Raw genomic sequence first — 20,429 nt, forward strand, 5'->3', positions numbered from 1 at the left:
ACCCTGCGTCAAGCAATTTTTAGTGCCACTTTCCCAAAAACATGCTCACTTGATGTCTCCATGTCACATTTGGGTAATTCTCATACTATTTCAAGCTTTTTAGTTTTTTTTTTATCTGTTATGATGATATGTATTCAGTGATCTTTGATGTTACTATTGTAATTGTTTGTGGGTACCATTAACTGTGCCCATATAAGATGGCAATCAACAAATGTACTGTGTATACTAAATTCTCCACCAACCAGTCATTTTTCTGTCTCTTTCCCTCTTTTTGAGCCTTTCTATTCCGAGTCACAACAATACTGAAATTAGGCCAATTAATAACCCTAAATGGTCTCTAAGTGTACACGTGAAAGGAAGAGTCACAGATCTATTAATTTAAATCAAAATCTGGAAATGATGAAGTTTAGTAAGGAAGGCATGTCAAAAGCTGAGACAGGCTAAAAACTTATGAAGTCAAAGGAAAAGTTTAAAGGAAATTAAAAGTACTGCTCCAGGGAACACACATACGGAAAAACAGTAAAACGGTCTTCCTGCTGATATGGAGAAAGTGTTAGTGGTCTGGATAGAAGACCAAATCAGCGACAATATTCCCTTAAGCCAAAGCCTAATCCAGAGCAAGGTTCTAACTAACTTCAATGCCATGAAGGCTGAGAGAGATGAGGAAGCTGCAAAAGACAAGTCTGAAGCTAGCAGAGGTTGGTTCATGAAGTTTAAGGAAATACTTCATCTTCACAACATATAAGTAAAAGGGGTGAAATAGAAAGTACTGATGTAAAAGCTGCAGCAAGTGATCCAAAAGATCCATGCAAGATCACTGATAAAGGTGGCTACACTAAGTGATACATTTTCAATGCAGATGAAACAGCCTTCTATTGGAAGAAGATGCCATGTAAGACTTTCACAACTGGAGAGAAGTCACTATTTGGCTTCAGAGCTTCAAAGGACAGATTGACTCTCTTGCTAGGAAATAAGGCAGTTGAGGACTTTTACTTGAAGCCAATGCTCATTTGCCATGTTGAAAATCCTAGGGTTTTAAAAATTGTATTAAATCTACTCTGTCTGTGCTCTATAAATGGAATAAAGCCTGGGTGACAGCACATTTGTTTACAGCATAGTTTACTGAATATTTCAAGTCCCTTGTTGAGATCTACTACTCACACAAAAATATTTCTTTCAAAATATTACTGCTCATTAACAGTGTACCTAGTCATCCAATAACTCTGATGGGGATGTACAAGATTTATGTTGTTTTCATGCCTATTAACACCCATTCTGTAGCCCACAAATCAAGAAGTAATTTTAACTTTCAAGTATTACTAGTTAAGAAGTATGTGTTGTAAGGCTATCGCTGCCATAGATAGTGATTCCTCTGATTGATGTGGGAAACATAAATTGAAGCCTTTTGGAAAGAATTTACTATTATGGATGCATTTATGGATATCTGTGATTCATGGGAGGTCAAAATATCAACATTAACAAGTTTGGAAGAAGTTGATTTCAACCCCTACAGATGACTTTGAGGAGTTCAAGATTCAGTGGAGGAAGTCCCTGAAGATGTGGTAGAAATCGCAAGAGAACTAGAATTAAAAGTAGAGCCTGAAGATGTGCCTAGATTGCTGCAATGTCATAAGAAAATTTTATGGATGAAGGATTTCTTCTTATGGATGAGCAAAGAAAGTGGTTTCTTGATATGGAACCTACTCTTGGTGAAAATGCCAAGAACATTGTTAACATGACAACAAAGGATTCAGAATATTACATAAACTTAATTGATAGGTAGTGGCAAGGATTGGGAAGATTGAGTGCACTTTTGAAAGAGGTTCTTCCATGGGTAAAATGCTACCAAACAACATCACACGTTACAAAGAATTTTTTTTTGTGAAAGGAAGAGTCTATCAATGTGGCTGACTTTATTGTCTTATTTTAAGAAATTGCCACAGCCACCCCAACCACCACACTGATCAGTCGGCAGGCATTAACATCAAGGCAAGACACTGTCAGCAAAAAGATCACAACTTGTTGAAGACTCAAATCATTGTTAGCATTTTTTAGCAGTAAAGTATTTTTAAATTAAGGTCTGTACATTGTTTTTTAGACACCATGCTATTGAACATTTAATAGACTACAGTATAGTACAAACATAACTGTTATATGCACTGGGAAATCAAAAAATTTGTATCACTCATTTCATTGTAAAATTCACTTTATTGTGGTGATCTCAAACTGAATAAGCAGTATGTCCAAGTCATGCCTGTATTATTTCCTCCCAGAACTTCTCATATCTCTTTTACAACTCACTACAGCTGATGTGGGGAGTCATGCTCTGTGTTTTCTTAGTATCTGTACTTAACTCTGGGTTGCAGAGGCTATCCAGATGTTCACAAACCACTTTATTCTTCTTCCTGTGCTCACAGCTCAATGGCATATTCCAGTCTCCCTGGCAATTAGGTGAGGCTATGTATTTGATTTCTGACAATGAGATACAAGCAGAAGTGACATATGACTTACCAGCCCTGGCCTTGGAAAACCTTTCTAGTACAATCCTCCATCCTGTTTGTGTGCTACTCTGTAGATTAAGCAAACATTTTCAGAGAAGGGCAGACTCATGAGACAAAAGGATCCGGGATGCTAAATAAACATGGTGGAGGTCATCCACCTGCCTATTAGGAACATATATGTTGAAGTTATGAAAAGATATTAAAATAGTGGGGTTATATGTGTTGTAGTAATTAGCATTACTTCCAAAATACCCACTGATTATACTGAAAACATTGTATTGAAATTATATTTTTATATATAAAAATATATTTGAAAGATCAAAACTTTCAAAAATTCCAGAAGTAACTTTCCTTTCTAGAGAAGGCTTATTACATGTTATTTTACCAAATATTTTTGATATATCATTTACATCTATTTTGTTTTATAAAAGTCTTTAGGTTTATCATTTGAATAAGTATCCTAGGATTTTTATGGAAGAGATAAAGTGATTTTTCTTTAAACAATGAGGTAGTGTATGATGTGATCCAAAATAAAATACCAGTGACTTGTTATCTTCCAAAGAGAACTCTGCAGTCCTTTGCTTGCACACTCCTTATTAGTTTCCTTGGCAACGGGTAATCACTTGTTTCCCTTAAATAGATGAGATGCCAACAAATATGTAATAGTGGTTTGATACATCAGCAAAGAAAAGTGCTATAATGACAGCATAATAAATCTGAACATGAAAAGTTAATAGTCACATTAGTGACAGCCTAACTATAGTGTGAGAAGCACACAGAGCTTGAATTTTCTGCTTCCATTTCATTCTTTTTGTGACACTCGGTTCTTCCTAGAATGCCCTCCTCCTCTCTCCCTCCCTTTGCATAGCATGAAACCTATAAAGGAATAAAAACTCGCTGGGCGGGGTGGCTCACGCATATAATCCCAACACTTTGGAAGGCCCAGGCAGGCAGATCACTTGAGGTCAGGAGTTTGAGACAAGCCTGGCCAACGTGGTGAAACCCCATCTCTACTAAAAATACAAAAAATTAGCTGGGCGTGGTGGCAGGTGCCTGTAATCCCAGAACTTAAGAGGCTGAGGCAGGAGAATCACTTGAACCCAGGAGGCAGAAGTTTCAGGGAGCCAAGATTGGGCCATTGCACTCCAGCCTGTGTGACAAGAGCTAGACTCAGTCTCAAAAAGAAGAAGAAAAAAAAAAGAATAAAAACCCTTCAAAATGAAAACAGACCTGTTAATAATTCCCTTTTTTAGCCCTGTAAGAAAGTATGCTAAATTTATTTGTCTCCTGGTAAATTATTATATTAAAAAATATGATTTCAGGGATATCCCTAAATAGTTAAATATATAATTTAAACCCTACATATTTACCTAAATATATTCCATTTTGGGAGAGTCACCTTGATTTATTCTAGTCAGGGTCATCAATCTCCATCAGGGTTTACTTTCCACTCACTCATTAGGTATGCCAGCTCTGTCATAAAGGCAAATGTAGAACTTGCTGTGGTCATCTCACCGTGGCACCAGCAACAGCTGGCATAGGCTTAGAGCCATTGCCTCTAAAGTACAGCTAGGAACAGTAACTCTGTTTGACCCCTGGGTAGTTATCTCCCCTTCTCATTATTGTTGGGTACATATGGACCCTGGAAGTGGCCAGTGGAAAGTCATTGCTTTAACATTCAGCCCCAGAATTCACCATGCCTAGCAGTAGCAGCAGATTTAGGCCAAATGACAAGTCTGTTACACAGGTCTATTATATCTACTCCCTCCTTTGTTTTTAGCTCTACTTTCTCCACTTCTAATGGTTCCTCCCAGTCTTCATCTTTCCTTAATTCCTTAAACCCAATTCTGATCTTTTCCCATGACAGAGTAGCAGAGCCATCTGAAAAATTGTGTCTCCTCTACAATATTAAGTAGTCCAACATAAAAAGGTGACTATAGATTAAAACAGATTGGAGAAGTAAAAACCTAAATAAATATAACTAATATAGTAATTTAACAATTGTTGGCATTGTCTGCCAAGTTGTTAAGCATTTATCAAGCAGTGGGCTAAATTTTATGTACACTATTTCTATTGAATCCTTACAACATGGGTATTATTGTCTTGATTTTACAGGCAATTTATATTTTCACAGGTGTTAAACATTTTGTTCGGGGTTACATGACCTGGAAGTGGCAGAGTCAGGATTTAAATACACATTAGCTTGTTCCCAAAGCCAGTGTAGAGTGGAAAGAATCATTCAACGCTAATTAATAATTTACTACAAAATGCAGTCATCTTTTATCTAGAATTCTTGGAGGGTTATTCATCAACCTGTAAATAGTTCTAGACTCCTGCTTTTCAAGGCATCTACTCTGTTATTAAAAATAAGAGGAAGAATAGCTCCAATTTATGTAATGTTTGTAATATTTTGGGCATGTTCCTAAGCCCAGAATATGGTCAATCATAACTATGGGCTCTGGAGCCAGACTACCTAGGTTTGAATCCTTACTTCACCATTGTGAGACCTTGGGCCTCGGTATGTTAATACCTCAGTTTTCTCATTTGTGAAGGGGGGAATAATAATATTCCGTATAATGTAGAGTTACCATAAGAATTAGGTGAGGTAATATACATATAACTCTTGGGACTGTAACTGTCCATAGGTGGCATTCAATAAATGGTAACTAGATTGTTAGTAGTTTCTATTGTTTCATGTAAAGCAAAGTGCTAAGCAATTTACATATATTATTTCACCCGGTCCTCTTAGTAATTTTGTGAGGTATGCATTATGTGTGTCCTTATTTTACAAAAGGTGTAAAAGATGAGGCAGGGGTTATATAATTTTCCTAAGGACACGGAGCCAGGATTCTAACACAGACTATGTGTCTCCAAAGCCTGTCTTCTCAGCAGCAGTTGTGCACTGGTTCTTTACTGTTGGACAATGTGAATGCTTAGAAAACATGTTTCTATTTTAAGTCAAACAATGCCCATAACACTTCAATCTCTTGATTTTTGTTGTAGTTATTAATAGTTTACACACATCGCTGAACCCTGAGAACTTTTTCCTCTTTCTCTTTCCTCTCTTTCAATGCTCCACACCCCTCTTCATGAATCCCCACTCCAACGGTCTTACTTCACCACCTTTTCACCAGAAATTTGTTAAAGATATTTGGGAAGAATGTGCAAAGCAAATGTATGTAACCCAAAGCAATAAAATAGATTTTTCATTTGTTTGACCAAAAGTGTGTTTTAAACAATATATGCAGAGCTACTCAGGAATCAGTGCTTTTCTTATGATTTAAAATAATCAAGAGGCAACACACTAAACCTGGGAATTTCTCAGCAAATTCCCTGAGAAGAGTCAGATCTGTATCTTTTTCTTCCACCAAGAGAAGAGACGAACATGTCCAGATTTCACGCTGCCCCAGAGGGGCTGGGGGGCTGGCTTGGCAACCCCGGGTACCACACGATCACAACGCACGGGGACTGCGTTCCAGGATCAGCTAATTCAGGGAAGTTATGTGCCTGTTGTGAATTTGTATCCAAGCAACACGCAGATTTTTAATAAATAAATGGTTCTCCAAATAACTTTATTCACTGAGGAGAAATTTCAAGTTTTTGTCTCTCAGTCTGAATAGCACTTGATGTTCTGTTCTTCCTGTGTTGAATCTAAAAACCACACAAACTTTGTTCCCCCTCTGTAAATTATTATCACAAGTGGAAAGTGCTTTGGTTTTCAGGGGATGATGAAGCATTGTTTTTCAAAGTTCTCCAGTTGTTACAGAAACAATGTTGGATGAGAGTTTGATTTAAAGGGATGGATGTTTGTCAGATATCATTTTTGAATCCCCTGTGAGAACAGGGAATTGGCTAAAGAGATGTTCTGATTTCATTGCCAGTGAACTCACAGCTTGAGTGTTCTTCTGAAGAATCTCGCAGTGAAGTTGGAGGAGGGGGATGGTGGAGTGGAGTAACAGGAAAAAAGTGATACAAGATACGACATTAAATAATTTTACACATAATTGTGTGAGAAATTATGTAGCTGAACCAATGGAATCAGCCTAAGTTCCAATAAATCTCTGTAGGAATGCCAAATATGTCTAAATCTCTATCTGTTTGGAAAATACTTGCCCAGCCTCTGTAGAGCAGAACTTCATCCTTTAGAAAGATCATGGCATCCCTTCCTGTGTAGTTCAAGAAAACATTTGGCTCAACTTTTGTTTTGTTTTGTTTTGTTTTTTGAGATGGAGTCTTGCTCTGTTGCCCAGGCTGGAGTGCAGTGGCGCGATCCTGGCTCACTGCAACCTCCACCTCCTGTGTTCAGGCAATTCCCCTGTCTCAGTCTCCTGAGTAGCTGGGATTAAAGGCATGCACCACCACACCCAGCTAATTTATGTGTGTGTGTATAGTTTTTAATAGAAAGGGGGTTTCACCATGTTGGCCCAGCCGGTCTCAAACTCCTGACCTCAGCTGTTCCACCCGCTTCGAGTGGATAGAGAGAGGATCCACCAGCCTCTCAAACTGTTGGGATTGAGTCACTGTGTCTGACCTTGACTCACCTTTCTTTCTGAAATGCTCTAACATATGGGAAGCCTTCCCTGACCTCCCTTCTTCCCCTTCCACCTGGAAATTAGGTAGCCTCTCTTTTAGTTTTCATAACATTTTGTATATTCCCCCCAGCATAATCCACATTTATTTGTTTGCATATGTGTTTACCTCCCAAAGAGTGAACTTAAGACAGATGCTATGTCTTAGGCTTTAAAAAGAAATTCCAATTGCCTAACAAAGTGCTGTTTCAAGACATCTTCATTGGATGGGTGGATGGCTGAATGGATGGATGAATTAAATAATGAGACATAATAGTAGAAATCTTGGCATCACTACATTTAGTGGTCACTAATTAAATATTCATTAATTAACAGGATGATTAAACAGGGTGGAAATAGCAATTGGCTTTGAAGTAATAAAACTCGGGTCTGAATATCCATTGCAGTACTTACATGCTATTTTGTCTTGCTTTGATTGCTTGACTTCTTAGACCACCAGCTATCTCTTTCATAAGCTTATAAAACTTACCTCCCAGAAATTTTATAAAAATTAGTTAAGATTAAATATATAAAAAGTTTGATCAATTATAGGTGATTAATAATAGTAGCCATTATTACATCGACACCAAACACTCCTCTACATTTTTAAACATATTCTTGTTTCAAACTAAATTTTCTGAAGACCTCCCAGAACACACAAATACATGCATAGACATTTCTACCTTAACACTAACTTTCAAACCAACAGATGATTTATGCACACACACACAAACATACATACACAATCATGAATACAAAATATGTGTTTTTCATTTAAAACACTAATTTGGGCTTAAGAACTCTTGCTTTTTTTTTTTAGAAATAAGACATAGATAAATAATGAAAATTATAACAATAATGGTAATATTTACATAGCATTTATCCTGTACCAGGTGCCATTTTAAATGCCATATATATATCAATAAATTGGCATAAGAACACTATGATATAGGCATATTACTAGTATTTCCATCTAACAGATGGGGAATTTTAAGTACAGAGTACGATAAATAAATAATTAACCTATGCTCATGTATTAGTAAATAGCATCAGTTTGGAAAATTCATTAAGGTAGCAGTTACATAATGTTACTCATGAAACAGGTGTCTGTGCAGGAGCCATTTGATATTTGCAGAATAGAACACACCCAACCTCATAAGCTAAATGTTTTGGAAAGGAAGACTCACTTATGGAAGCATGCTCTGCAAATCTAAGATAGTCATGGTGGAAACAGAAGTCTTCAGATTCCCACCACAGTGAATAGTGTCTTTGTACTCTTTGAAACTACTGGTTTCCAAAATGTTAAGCCTTTCTAGCATGGTGGTTGACAGGCAGGGGCAGTCAATGTAGTCACTCTGGGTACCATTGGGATTTGGCCTCTCAATATACTGTTTGTAGTTTGTCCCTGAAGTGGAATGCATAGATATCTGAGGCATGTAAACTTTCCAGAAGCTACCTCAGCTATGTAATCTTATAAGCTGGTATCTAAACCCTCTCATTTTTTTCCAGTTTCTCTGCATAATGCTTATATCTATGAAATGCCATATTCTGGTCCCTTATTATGGAGACTTAAAGAGTCATCCCTGAAATGAGTAAGTGTGTGTGTGTGAGTGTGAGTGTGTGTACATTTTGTTCCTGATATATCTACATTTTATATATATATAAAATTAGCCTATGCTCATGTATTAGTAAATAGCATCAGTTTGGAAAGTTCATTAAGGTAGCAGTTACAAAATGTTATTCATGAAATATAAATATATATATGTATATATATTCCAAATTATTTATTTTATCTACGGAAGAGATATAGTATAAATGAATATCAAGTTCTAAAATAATGTATCTTCTACTTAATGCTTAATGTATCTTCTACATAAATAATGTATCTGTCCACTACAGAAAATCGATGCCAAGGTGGAAAAACCCTTTTGGTGGAAGAAGCCTGGTCACAGTAGTGACAGTATTCCAGTGTTCTGTATCATGCCGAAAACTATAAAGGAAGGCCGTACTGTCAGAACTAGCAGCTCTTTTAGATGGTGGTTTAATGTACATAGGAATCACTAAGAGCTGGAAACAGGAAGGTTTCTGGGCATCTCCTTTAGAGATTCTAATTCTCTGTTGGGTAGAGTCCAATAATTTGTATAACAAGCTCTCCTAATAATTCTGACGGGGTGGGCCAGGTACCATATTAGGACAAACACTGCTTCAGGGCATCTTTTGTTATTTAATAGTTAATACTATTTATTTTAAACACTTCAAAAACTGTAAAGAATTATAAAAATTATCTCTTAATCATTATGTCATCTGCCCTAGATCTTAAGATGTGCAGACATTGCACCAGGAATCGAAAGGCAATTAGTCTCAAATGTATCATAGTTTACGACAGAATTATCCATTAAATGATAGAGACATTTTAGTTCTCAGAGCTTTTAGGGTACTATTTGGAAGGCAAATTTTGTCTTGCAATCTGTTCTACCACTTAAATAATATTTACTTTATGTTCTACATTTTACCCCTCATTAGTTGCTCACAGGCAATGGGGATAGGCAAAACACCTTGCCCAAAAGCCCTGGTTTCTGAGATTTTGGACTTCTGTGAAACCATTTAAATTCAGCAAGGCATCTTATTGCTGATGGGTAATTGATGACCCTTCTAACATCAATCTCATCGTCGTATTAAAGCAACTGCAACACACTGAAGACTAAATAAAAGAAAACTGATATTTGAATACAACAGGTATTGATAAGAGCAGTGAAACGGTAGGTGAGCAGGCACAGATTTTGCACATTGGTCTTAAGACCTTAGGTCACTCAACTGTGAAAGAAAACATTATAGTAAAACAGTGATATGCTCTAAACTTGAAATGAGCTCAATGTCATTATCACCATCATCATCATTATCATTGTGATCATTGCCATTATTATTATTCCTAAACAAATTTAATTAAAAGTTTGAACGTTTGTTCTGTACTAAAAGTGATGTCTAGTTATCTGTTCTTTTGCTAGATTCAATAAAATTGTTATTCTCTCTGTGAAGTAGCTTGATAGAAAATCTGACATTGTTTGATAGAAAAAAATAGGCATTGAAGTTCTTGATTTAGATATTTTCTCCAAAGATCACCTACTGTTTATCTCAGGAGACCTGTTTGACTTCCATGATATTATTTATTTTACATTTGTAATAGGGAATGGTAATATTTTTCTCTGGTGATCACTGAGAAGACGAAACAAAATATGCATTTGGCATTTTCAGGGAAAGGTTTCAAGATAGCTGACTAAAGAATTTTTTATTCACTTCCTCCATGAAGAAGATCCAAAATAGTGAATAAATAATCACAGTTTTAGTGGATTGCGCAAAAGAAAACACTGGAATTCAACAGAAAATGGACAGGCAACACCTAAAGCAAGGAAGGAGAAGGAAGCCAGACGGCCTGGTCAGCCGGGATCACCTGGGAGCCAAGAAAGACTTCTCAATTTAGGGAAAGGGTGAGTAAGAGACCCTCAGGGGTCCACGTTCTCACCATGGACTCCTACAATCCTGAACACAGGCAAGCCCTCTCATGAGTCCTGAAACTAACACAAGGAGTTGCTGGAAAATTGTACCACAGGCACTGCCCCAGGGAGGAAGCTCATACTGCATCTTTCACATTCTCCGAGACCTAAGCAGCTACAGCAAGGTTCCATTTTAGGAGTCCACCCTCAAGAGACTACACACTGTCCTGGACCCAGTGGCCCTGGGGCTGATGTGTAAGAGAGTACAGCTGCTGCCCCCAGGGCTTAGGCACAAGTGACTGAGAGCTACTGCACCCAGCATGGAGGTGCAACTGAGGCACATGCTTCCACCCTTAAGACTGACGCATGAGTGAGGCACTATTCTAGAGCCCCACCCCCAACAGACTTCACACTGTCTTGGAGCCCAGGGCTGCTGAGGCTTAGGCACAAGAAAAGAGCTGACTGCTGACTCTAGGGCTGAAGTTCAAGCACCACCTGCATTGACAAATGAGTGAAGTGTGTTCTATCACCCACTAGCCTAGGCTGCTGTCACTGAAGGTGGCACTTCCTTCTCCCCCAGTGGCAGGGAAGTAGTGTGGCCATTGCCACCCTCTACCTAAGCATGTTATCTGTGGACTAGGGTCCACTGCACCCCTCCTGACCATGGCCAAACACTGTATACACCATTGAAGACCTTATAACAAGCCAACATAACCCAGCTTTTCCCCTCCCTCCCATGCCAGAGTTCACAGTCTGGGGACCAGGCGATTGTCCAGTGCAGTCTACCACCATTGGGACCTGAATGAACACTCCTTCCAGGAGACTGACATTGGGACTGTACCTAGCCACTACCACCCCAGCTGGCACCTATCTAATATGTGCTACCTGCAAACATGGAGACTGGCCCACCCACCATATTTCAGCCACTGCCAACACTAGTGCATACCATAGGGGACACAGAGGATTGTTACACTATGGCTACTGTCATTGTCCATGCCATATTGGCAGGCCAGAAGCCTTGGAACCCACTAACCTTACAGCCAATGGCTGCCACCACTGACATCTGGGTAAACAACATGGAGACACCAAAATTGGCCTACCTGGACCCACTGGTGCCAGCATACACCACCCTGAGGTTTACAAACAGGCATGCCCAGCTCACCACTGCAACCACTGTGGATCAAAGATTGGCCTAGCTGGTACCCCAGTGGCCAGCAAAACCGTACTACAACCTCCACTGATAACTGCGTAAGGAAATATCAGATACCACTGATGCTGCCTATAGCTGTAGAATTCATACAGAGACTACATCACTGTATGAACACAGAATCAAAGCCAAAGTGCCCAACCAAACCAACCCCTTAGATTCATCCTCAGGAAAATGTTCTTTCCTTTGACAACAAATTAAAAAAATTGGAAGAAGCAACTGATACACTAGATGTGAAGATATTAAGATATTAACACAAGAACAAGAAACATGAAAAAGCAAGAAAGTATGACACCCTCAAAGGAACACAATAATTATCCAGAAATAGATCCTTAATAAAAAGGAATTAACAAAATCCCAGAAAAAAAAAGTCAAATTATTGATTCTAAAGCAGCTCAGTGAGATGCAATAGAACTCCACAAAGCAATACAAACAAATAAGAAAAACAATTCAGTATATGCATGAGAAATTTAGCAAAGGGGTACCTATCATAACAAGAGAACTAAACAGATATTCTGGTACTGAAGAATTCATGGAATGAAGTACAAAATACATTCAGAAGCTTCAATAATAGACTAGATCAAGCAGAAGAAAGAATCTAAGAACCCAAATACAGTTCTTTTGAAATAATCCAACCAGAGAAAAATTTTAAAAGAAATGAACAAACTTTTGTGATATTTGGGATACTCTAACTAAATATGCGAATTATAAGAAGTACAGAAGGCAAAGAGAGAGCAAAAGAGTGAACAAATTTGACAAAATAATAATGAAAACTTCCCAAGTATAGAAACAGATTTACCGGACACAGGAGGCCCAGCAATCTCCAGACACAATGCAAAAAATCTCCATAGCACATTATAGAAAAAAATATCTGAATTCATTGACAAAGAGAGAATTCTAAAAACAGTAAGAGAAAAGCATCTAATCACCTATAAAGGAACCCTCACCATATTAACAGCAGGTTTCTCAGCAGAACCTTACAGGCCAGGAGAAAATGGGATGTTATATTCAAAGCAATGAAAGAAAAAACAAAACTGCTAAAAAAGCATACTATATATATCCAGCAAAAATATTCATAATGAAGGAGAAATAAAATATTTCCCAAATAAGCAACAGCTGAGGGAATTCATCACCACTAAGTCGACCTTACAAGAAATGCTCAACCAAGTCCTCAATCTGGACATGAAAGGACAACATTTATCATAATGGAAACACACAAAAGTATAAAACATAATTGTAAAGCAAACACACAAATCGCAAATGAAAATAATGAAAGACTCAGTAGTGCCACTATAGATAACCATCAAATCACAATGACAAACAATGAGAGGAAAAAATCGTAATAAAGAATATACAAAATAAACAGAAAACAATTAAAAATATAAAAGAAAACCTCACTTATCTATAATAACAATGAATTTAAGTTAAATTATCCACTTAAAAGACATACACTGGCTGAGTCAATTTAAAAAACAAACACCTGATTCAACTATATGTTCTCTACAAGAAATGCATGTTAATTGTAAAGACACATATAGACTAAAAGTAAAGGCAGAGAAAAAGATATTCCATGCAAATGAAAACCAAAAGTGAATAGAAGTAGTTATACTATCAGATAAAACAGACTTTAAGGGAAAAACAGTAAAAAACAGTAAAAAAAACAAAAGAGAGAGAGAAAAAAACCACAAAGGCCACTAAATAATGATAAAAGGATAAACCAGCAAGAAGAAATAACATTCTAAATATGTATGCACCCAACACTGGAGCATCCAGATTCATAAAGCAAACATCACTATATCTAAAGAGAGCAATAGACTCCAGTACAATAATGTACACCCCACACTTAGCATTAGAGCATCCAGACAGAAAATCAACAAAGTAACAGTAGACTTAAACTGGGCTTTAGACCAAATGGACCTAACAGACATTTACAGAATATTTCACCCAACTACAGAATATACATTCTTCTCATCAGCACACGAAACATTCTTCAGGCTAGACCATATGTTAGGCCACAAAACAAGTGTCAACAAATTTATAAAAATCAAAATTCTATTAAGTATTTTATCAGAACACACTGAAATAAAACTAGGAATCAATATCAACAGGCACTTCAATAACTATGTAAATACATGAAAATTAAACAACATGAAACAACCATTGAGATAATTAAAAAATTAAAATGAAAATTAAAAAAAATTTGAAACAAAATGCAATGGAAATACAACATATCAAAACATGTGAGGTACAACAAAAAAGGAAGTTGAAAGCTATAAATGCCTACATCAAAAAAGTAGAAAGATTTTAAATAAATAATTTGACAATGCACCTCAAAGAACTAGAAAAACAAAAGCAAACCACACTCACAATTAGCAGAATGAGATAGTAGAGATCAGAGCTGAACTGAACAAAATATAGACTAAAAAAATACAAAGGATAAAAGATCAGTTAAACAAAAAATTGGCTCTTCAAAATGATGAACAAGGCCAGGCATGGTGGCACACGCCTATAATTCCAGCACTTTGGGAGGCCGAGGTGGGTGGATCACCTGAGGTCAGGAGAGCATCCTGGCCAACATGAGGAAACCCGGCCTCTACTAAAAATACAAAAATTAGTTGAGCGTGGTGGTTCATGCCTATAATGCCAGCTACTCGAGAGGCTGAAGCAGGAGAATCGCTTGAACCTTGGAGGCTGACGCTGCAGTGAACCGAGATCATACCACTGCACTCCAGCCTGGGTGAGGCAGCGAGACTCCGTCTCAAAAAAAAAAAAAATGGATAAACAAAATCTATCAATAACTAGCTAGACTAACAACATCAAAAAAATCATTAGAGAATATTATGACCAACTATGCACTAAGAAACTAGAAAACTTAGAGGATATGAATAAATTCTAGGAAACATGCAACCTACCAAGATTGAATCAGGAAGAAATATAACATTTAAATAGTCAATAATGAGTAGTGAGATTGAATTAATAATAAAAAGTCTCCCAACAAAGAAAGGCCTGGAACTGCATAGATTCACTGCTGAAAGCAAACATATAGAGAACTAATACTGGCCAGGTGCAGTGGATCATATCTGTAATCCCAGTACTTTGAGAGGTGGGGGATTCCTTAAGGCTAAGAATTCAAGATCTGCCTGGGCAACATAGTAAGACCCCATCTCTACAAAAAATTATTTTGAAAAATAACCAAACATGGCAGCACATGCCTGTGGTCCCAGCTACTTGGGAGGCTGAGGCAGGAGGATCACTTGAGTCCTGGAGATCAAGGCTGCAGTAAGCTGTGATTATGCCACTGCACTCCAGGTGACAGAGTGAGACTGTGTCTCAAAAAAAATAATAATCATGAAAATAACAAATGCAAACCCTCCTGCAACTGTCCTATATTTTAAACAGAAAATAATTCTTCCTAACTCATTTGACAAGGCCAGCACTACCCAATACCAAAATCAGAAAAACACAACAAGAGAAAACTACAGGCCAATGTCATTGATAAACAAAGATGCAAAAATTCTCAACAAAATACTAGCAAATTAAATTCAACAGCATATCAAAAAGATAAGACACCATGATTAAGTGGGATTTGTACCAGGGATGCAAGATGATTAAACATACACCAATCAATAAACATCATGTATCCCATTAACAGAATGAAAGACAAAAACTATATTGTTATCTCAATAGACTCAGAAAGAATATTTGATAAAATTCAACATCTTTTCAAGATACAAACTTCCCATTAACTAGGCATAGAATGAATATACCTCAGTAAAGGCCCTATGTGACAAACTCACAGCTAACATCATACTGAAAAGAGAAACGTTGAAAGCCTCTCTTCTAAGAACAAGATGTCTACTTTCACCACTTCCACAACATGGAAGTCCACAACATGACTTCCACAACATGGAAGTCCTAGTCAGAGTATTCAGACAAGAGAAAGAGATGAAAGGCATTCATATTGGAAAAGAGGAAGTCAAATTGTTCCACTTCGAACACAAACAAATGGAAGAACATTCCGTGCTCATGGACAGGAAGAATCAATATCGTGAAAATGGCCATACTGCCAAAGGTAATTTATAGATTCAATGCCATCCCCATCAAGCTACCAATGAGCTTCTTCACAGAATTGGAAAAAACTGCTTTAAAGTTCATATAGAAACAAAAAAGAGCCTGCATTGCCAAGACAATCCTAAGCCAAAAGAACAAAGCTGGGGGCATCATGCTACCTGACTTCAAACTATACTACAAGGCTACAGTAACCAAAACAGCATGGCACTGGTACCAAAACAGAGATATAGACCAATGGAACAGAAGACAGCCCTCAGAAATAATACCTCACATCTACAACCATCTGATCTTTGACAAACCTGACAAAAACAAGAAATGGGGAAAGGATTCCCTATTTAATAAATGGTGCTGGGAAAACTGGCTAGACATATGTAGAAAGCTGAAACTGGATCCCTTCCTTACCCTTACACAAAAATTAATCCAAGATGGACTAAATACTTAAATGTTAGACCTAAAATCATAAAAACCCTAGAAGAAAACCTAAGCAATACCATTCAGGACATAGGCATGGGCAAGGACTTCATGACTAAAACACCAAAAGCAATGGCAATAAAAGCCAAAATTGACAAATGGGATCTAATTAAACTAAAGAACTTCTCACAGCCAAAAAGACTACCATGAGAGTGAACAGGAAACTTACAGAATGGGAGAAAATTTTTACAATCTATCCATCTGACAAAGGGCTAATATCCAGAATCTACAAAGAACTTAAACAAATTTACAAGAAAAAAATCAAGCAACTACATCAAAAAGTGGGTGAAGGATATGAACAGACACTTCTCAAAAGAGGACATTTATGTAGCCAACAGACACATGAAAAAATGCTCATCATCACTGGCCATCAGAGAAATGCAAATCAAAACCACAATGAGATACCATCTCACACCAGTTAGAATGGCGATCATTAAAAAGTCAGGAAACAACAGGTGCTGGAGAGGATGTGGAGAAATAGGAACACTTTTACACTGTTGGTGGGACTATAAACTAGTTCAACTATTGTGGAAGACAGTGTGGCGATTCCTCAAGGATCTAGAACTAGAAATACCATTTGACCCAGTTATCCCATTACTGGGTATATACCCAAAGGATTATAAATCATGCTGCTATAAAGACACATGCACACTTATGTTTATTGTGGCACTATTCACAATAGCAAAGACTTGGAACCAACCCAAATGTCCACCAATGATAGACTGGATTAAGAAAATGTGGTACATATACACCATGGAATACTGTGCAGCCATAAACAAGGATGAGTTCATGTCCTTTGACATGGGACATGGATGAAGCTGGAAACCATCATTCTGCGCAAACTATCGCAAGGACAGAAAATCAAACACCGCGTGTTCTTACTCATAGATGGGAAATGAACAATGGGAAGACTTGGACACAGGATGGGGAACATCCCACACTGGGACCTGTTGTGGGGTGGGGGGAGCGGGGAGGGATAGCATTAGGAGATATACCTAATGTAAATGGTGAGTTAATAGGTGCAGCACACCAATATGGCACATGTATACATATGAAACAAACCTGCATGTTGTGCACATGTACCCTAGAACTTAAAGTATAATAAATAAATAAATAAAATTGTTCCTCTTTGCAGACATGACCTTGTATTTAGAAAAACAAAAGATTCCATCAAAAAACTTGTAGAGGTAACAAATTCAGTCAAGTTGCAAGATGCAAAATCAGCATACAAAAATCAGCTGCATTACTTTATATATATATATATATATTTTTTTTTTTTTTTTAATTTTTTTAGACAGTCACCAGGCTGGAGTGCAGTGGCACAATCTAAGCTCACTGCAACCTCTACCTCCTGGATTCAAGTGATTCTACTACCTCAGCCTCCCCAGTAGCTGGGATTACAGGTGCACACCACCAATTGCCGCTAATTATTTTTGTATTTTTAGTAGAGACGGGGTTTCACCATGTTGGCCAGGATGGTCTCGATCTCTCGACCCCATGATCCGCCCGCCTTGGCCTCCCAAAGTGCTAGGATTACAGGTGTGAGCCACGGCACCCAGCCAATCAGCTGCATTTCTATATTCCAAGAATGAAACAGCCCAAAAAAAAAAAAAAAAAAAAAAAAGGACGGCAATGTGATTTACAACAAATTCATAAAATAAAATACCTAGGAATACATTTAACCAGAGAGATGAAAGATCTCTGTAAGGTAAACTATAACACATTGATCAAAGAAATTGAAGACGACACAAACAAATGAAAAGACCATCCCATGCTCATGGATCAGAAGGTTATCATTAAAATGACCATATTTCCCAAAGCAATCTACAGATTCAATTCAATTCCTATCAAAATACCAATGTCATTTTTCACATAAATAGAAAGAAAATCCTAAAGTTCATAGGAAACATTAAAAGAGCCAAAATAGCCAAAGCAATCCTGAGCAAAATGAACAAAGCTGAAGGCAGCACATTGCCTTACTTAAAAATATATTACAAGGCTGTAGTTACCAAAACAATATGGTTACTGGTATAAAAATAGACACATAGACAGATAAAACATAATAGAGAACCCAGAAAAAAAATGCACGTATCACAGTCAACTGATTTTCTACAAAGGCACCAAGAACATACACTGGAGAAAGGACGACCTCTTCAACAAATGGTGCTAGGAAAATTGGATGCCTATATTCAGAAAAATGAAACTGGACTTCTATCTCTCCTCATCTATAAAAATCAACTCAAGATGGATTAAATACTTAAATGTAAGACCTAAACTTATAAAACTACTAGAAGAAAACATAGAGAAAACAATTCAGAATATTAGTCTAGGCCAAGATTTTGTGGCTAAGACCTCAAAAGCACAGACAACTAAAACAAATATAGGCTAACCAAACTATACTAAACTAAAAAGCTTCTGCACAGCAAAAGACACAATTAACAGAGTGAAGAGACAACCAGTTGACAGTTGAATGGGAGAAAATATTTGCAAATCATTCATCTGACAAGGAATTAATATCCAGAATATACAAAGAACTCAAACAATTAAACAATTTTTTTAAAAATTCCATTAAAAAATGAGCAGAATGAAGCCAGGCATGGTGGCTCACACTTTTAATCCCAGCACTTTGGGAGGCAGAGGTGGGTGAATCACTTGAGGTCAGGAGTTCAAGACGACCAGCCTGGCCAACATGGTGAAACCCCGTCTCTACTAAAACTACAAAAATAAGCCAGGCGTGGTGGCACACACCTGTAATCCCAGTTACTTGGGAGGCTGAGGCAGGAGAATCGCTTGAACCTGGGAGACAGAGGTTGTAATGAGCCGAGATCCTGCTACTGCACTCCAGCCTGGGTGACAGAGTGAGACTGTGTCTTAAAAAAAAAAAAAAAAAAGCGGGAAAGAACATGAATAGACAATTCTCAAAAGAATACATACATACAAATGGCCAACAGGTATACGAAAAAATTATCAGCATCATTATTTATCAGGGAAATACAAATCAAAACTAAAGATTACACATCATCTTATCCTAGTTAAAATGGCCATTATTAAAAAGACAAAAAGTGAGCTGGATCCTGCGCCTGGCCAGCCCCACCCGGCTTTCCTTCGGGCCCACCTGACCGCCATGCGTCTCTCCTCCTCCCCACTTCGTGGCTGGCAGCAGCCCTCCAGCTTCGGCTCCGTGGACTAGGTCTCCCAGAGCAGCTGCTCAGGGCCGACCCACACCCCCAGGCCTGCCGACGTCTCCCCGGGGAGCCTCCCTGGCCCTGGCCAGACATTCGGCACCCGGGAGACCCCTCAGGTCGTCAGCACCAAGGAGCTAGCTCCTCAAATCTGCCTGCCCCGGAGAGGGCCGTGGCTGAGTTGAGTAAGGAGCCAAACGCCGGGCGGGCCCCCAGTGTCCGCGCAGCCTTCACCAGGGAGCAGGTCCGCGCCCTGAAGGGCGTCTTCCGGCACCACCAGTACCGGCGCCCTCTGGAGCGGAAGAGGCTGGCCAGGGAGATGCAGCTCTCAGAGTTCCAGATAAAAACCTGATTTCAAAATCGCCGGATGAAACACAAACGGCAAATGCAGGACTCCCAGCTAAACAGCCCCTTCTCGGGGTCTCTCCACGGGCCCCCTGCTTTCCACTCACCATCTTCTGGCCTTGCCAATGGTCTGCAGCTGCTGTGCCCTTGGGCACCCCTGCCTGGGCCGCAGGCTCTGATGCTGCCCTCTGGCTCCTTCCGGGGTCTCTGACAAGTGGAACAAGAGGCCCTGGTTTCTTCGTGAGCTTCCTGCTGCGGGCAGCCTCTGAGGTACCACCCCCCAGACCCAGGAAGTGGCGTGCATACGCTGGGACAAACCCTGTCCACGGGGCCCTGAGGCCTGTGTGCTCTGCCAGAGACACGGGATGCATTTAAGGAAGCACCTCTGACTCCGTGCCTCCCGCACACGCGGTCTGTGCAGATCGCACCTGAAGCCTACCCGGAGGACTCAGCTGTTCTGTTTACATCGTGGTGGCACCAAAGGTTCTGGAGATTTCTGGAGAATATATTTGTTAAAGCCACCTCTTCACTGAAAAAAAAAAAAAAAGACAAAAAGCAATAGATACTGGTGAAGTGTGGAGAGAAGGGAACTC

At 38.6% G+C, this 20,429-nt stretch overlaps 1 protein-coding gene across 1 annotated transcript; it reads left to right on the top strand.

The window, feature by feature from the left end:
- The first annotated feature begins 541 nt into the window (after positions 1-541).
- On the top strand, positions 542-20,385 carry LOC103241754 (uncharacterized). The gene is made up of 2 exons (XM_073023810.1): positions 542-698; positions 19,398-20,385. Exons 1-2 carry the CDS (start codon positions 542-544, stop codon positions 19,841-19,843), a joined length of 603 nt encoding a protein of 200 aa, XP_072879911.1. The 3' UTR covers positions 19,844-20,385.
- Positions 20,386-20,429: the final 44 nt, after the last annotated feature.

The sequence above is a fragment of the Chlorocebus sabaeus genome, chromosome 15 (assembly GCF_047675955.1).
Source record: "Chlorocebus sabaeus isolate Y175 chromosome 15, mChlSab1.0.hap1, whole genome shotgun sequence".
Lineage (NCBI taxonomy): Eukaryota > Metazoa > Chordata > Mammalia > Primates > Cercopithecidae > Chlorocebus > Chlorocebus sabaeus.

Bases quoted from the DNA above. Each gene is read 5' to 3' on its own strand.
- LOC103241754 (XM_073023810.1), top strand. From the start codon at position 542: ATGGAGAAAGTGTTAGTGGTCTGGATAGAAGACCAAATCAGCGACAAT. The intron at 699-19,397 runs GTTGGTTCATGA...GCGCCTGGCCAG, and splicing joins CAAGTCTGAAGCTAGCAGAG to CCCCACCCGGCTTTCCTTCG.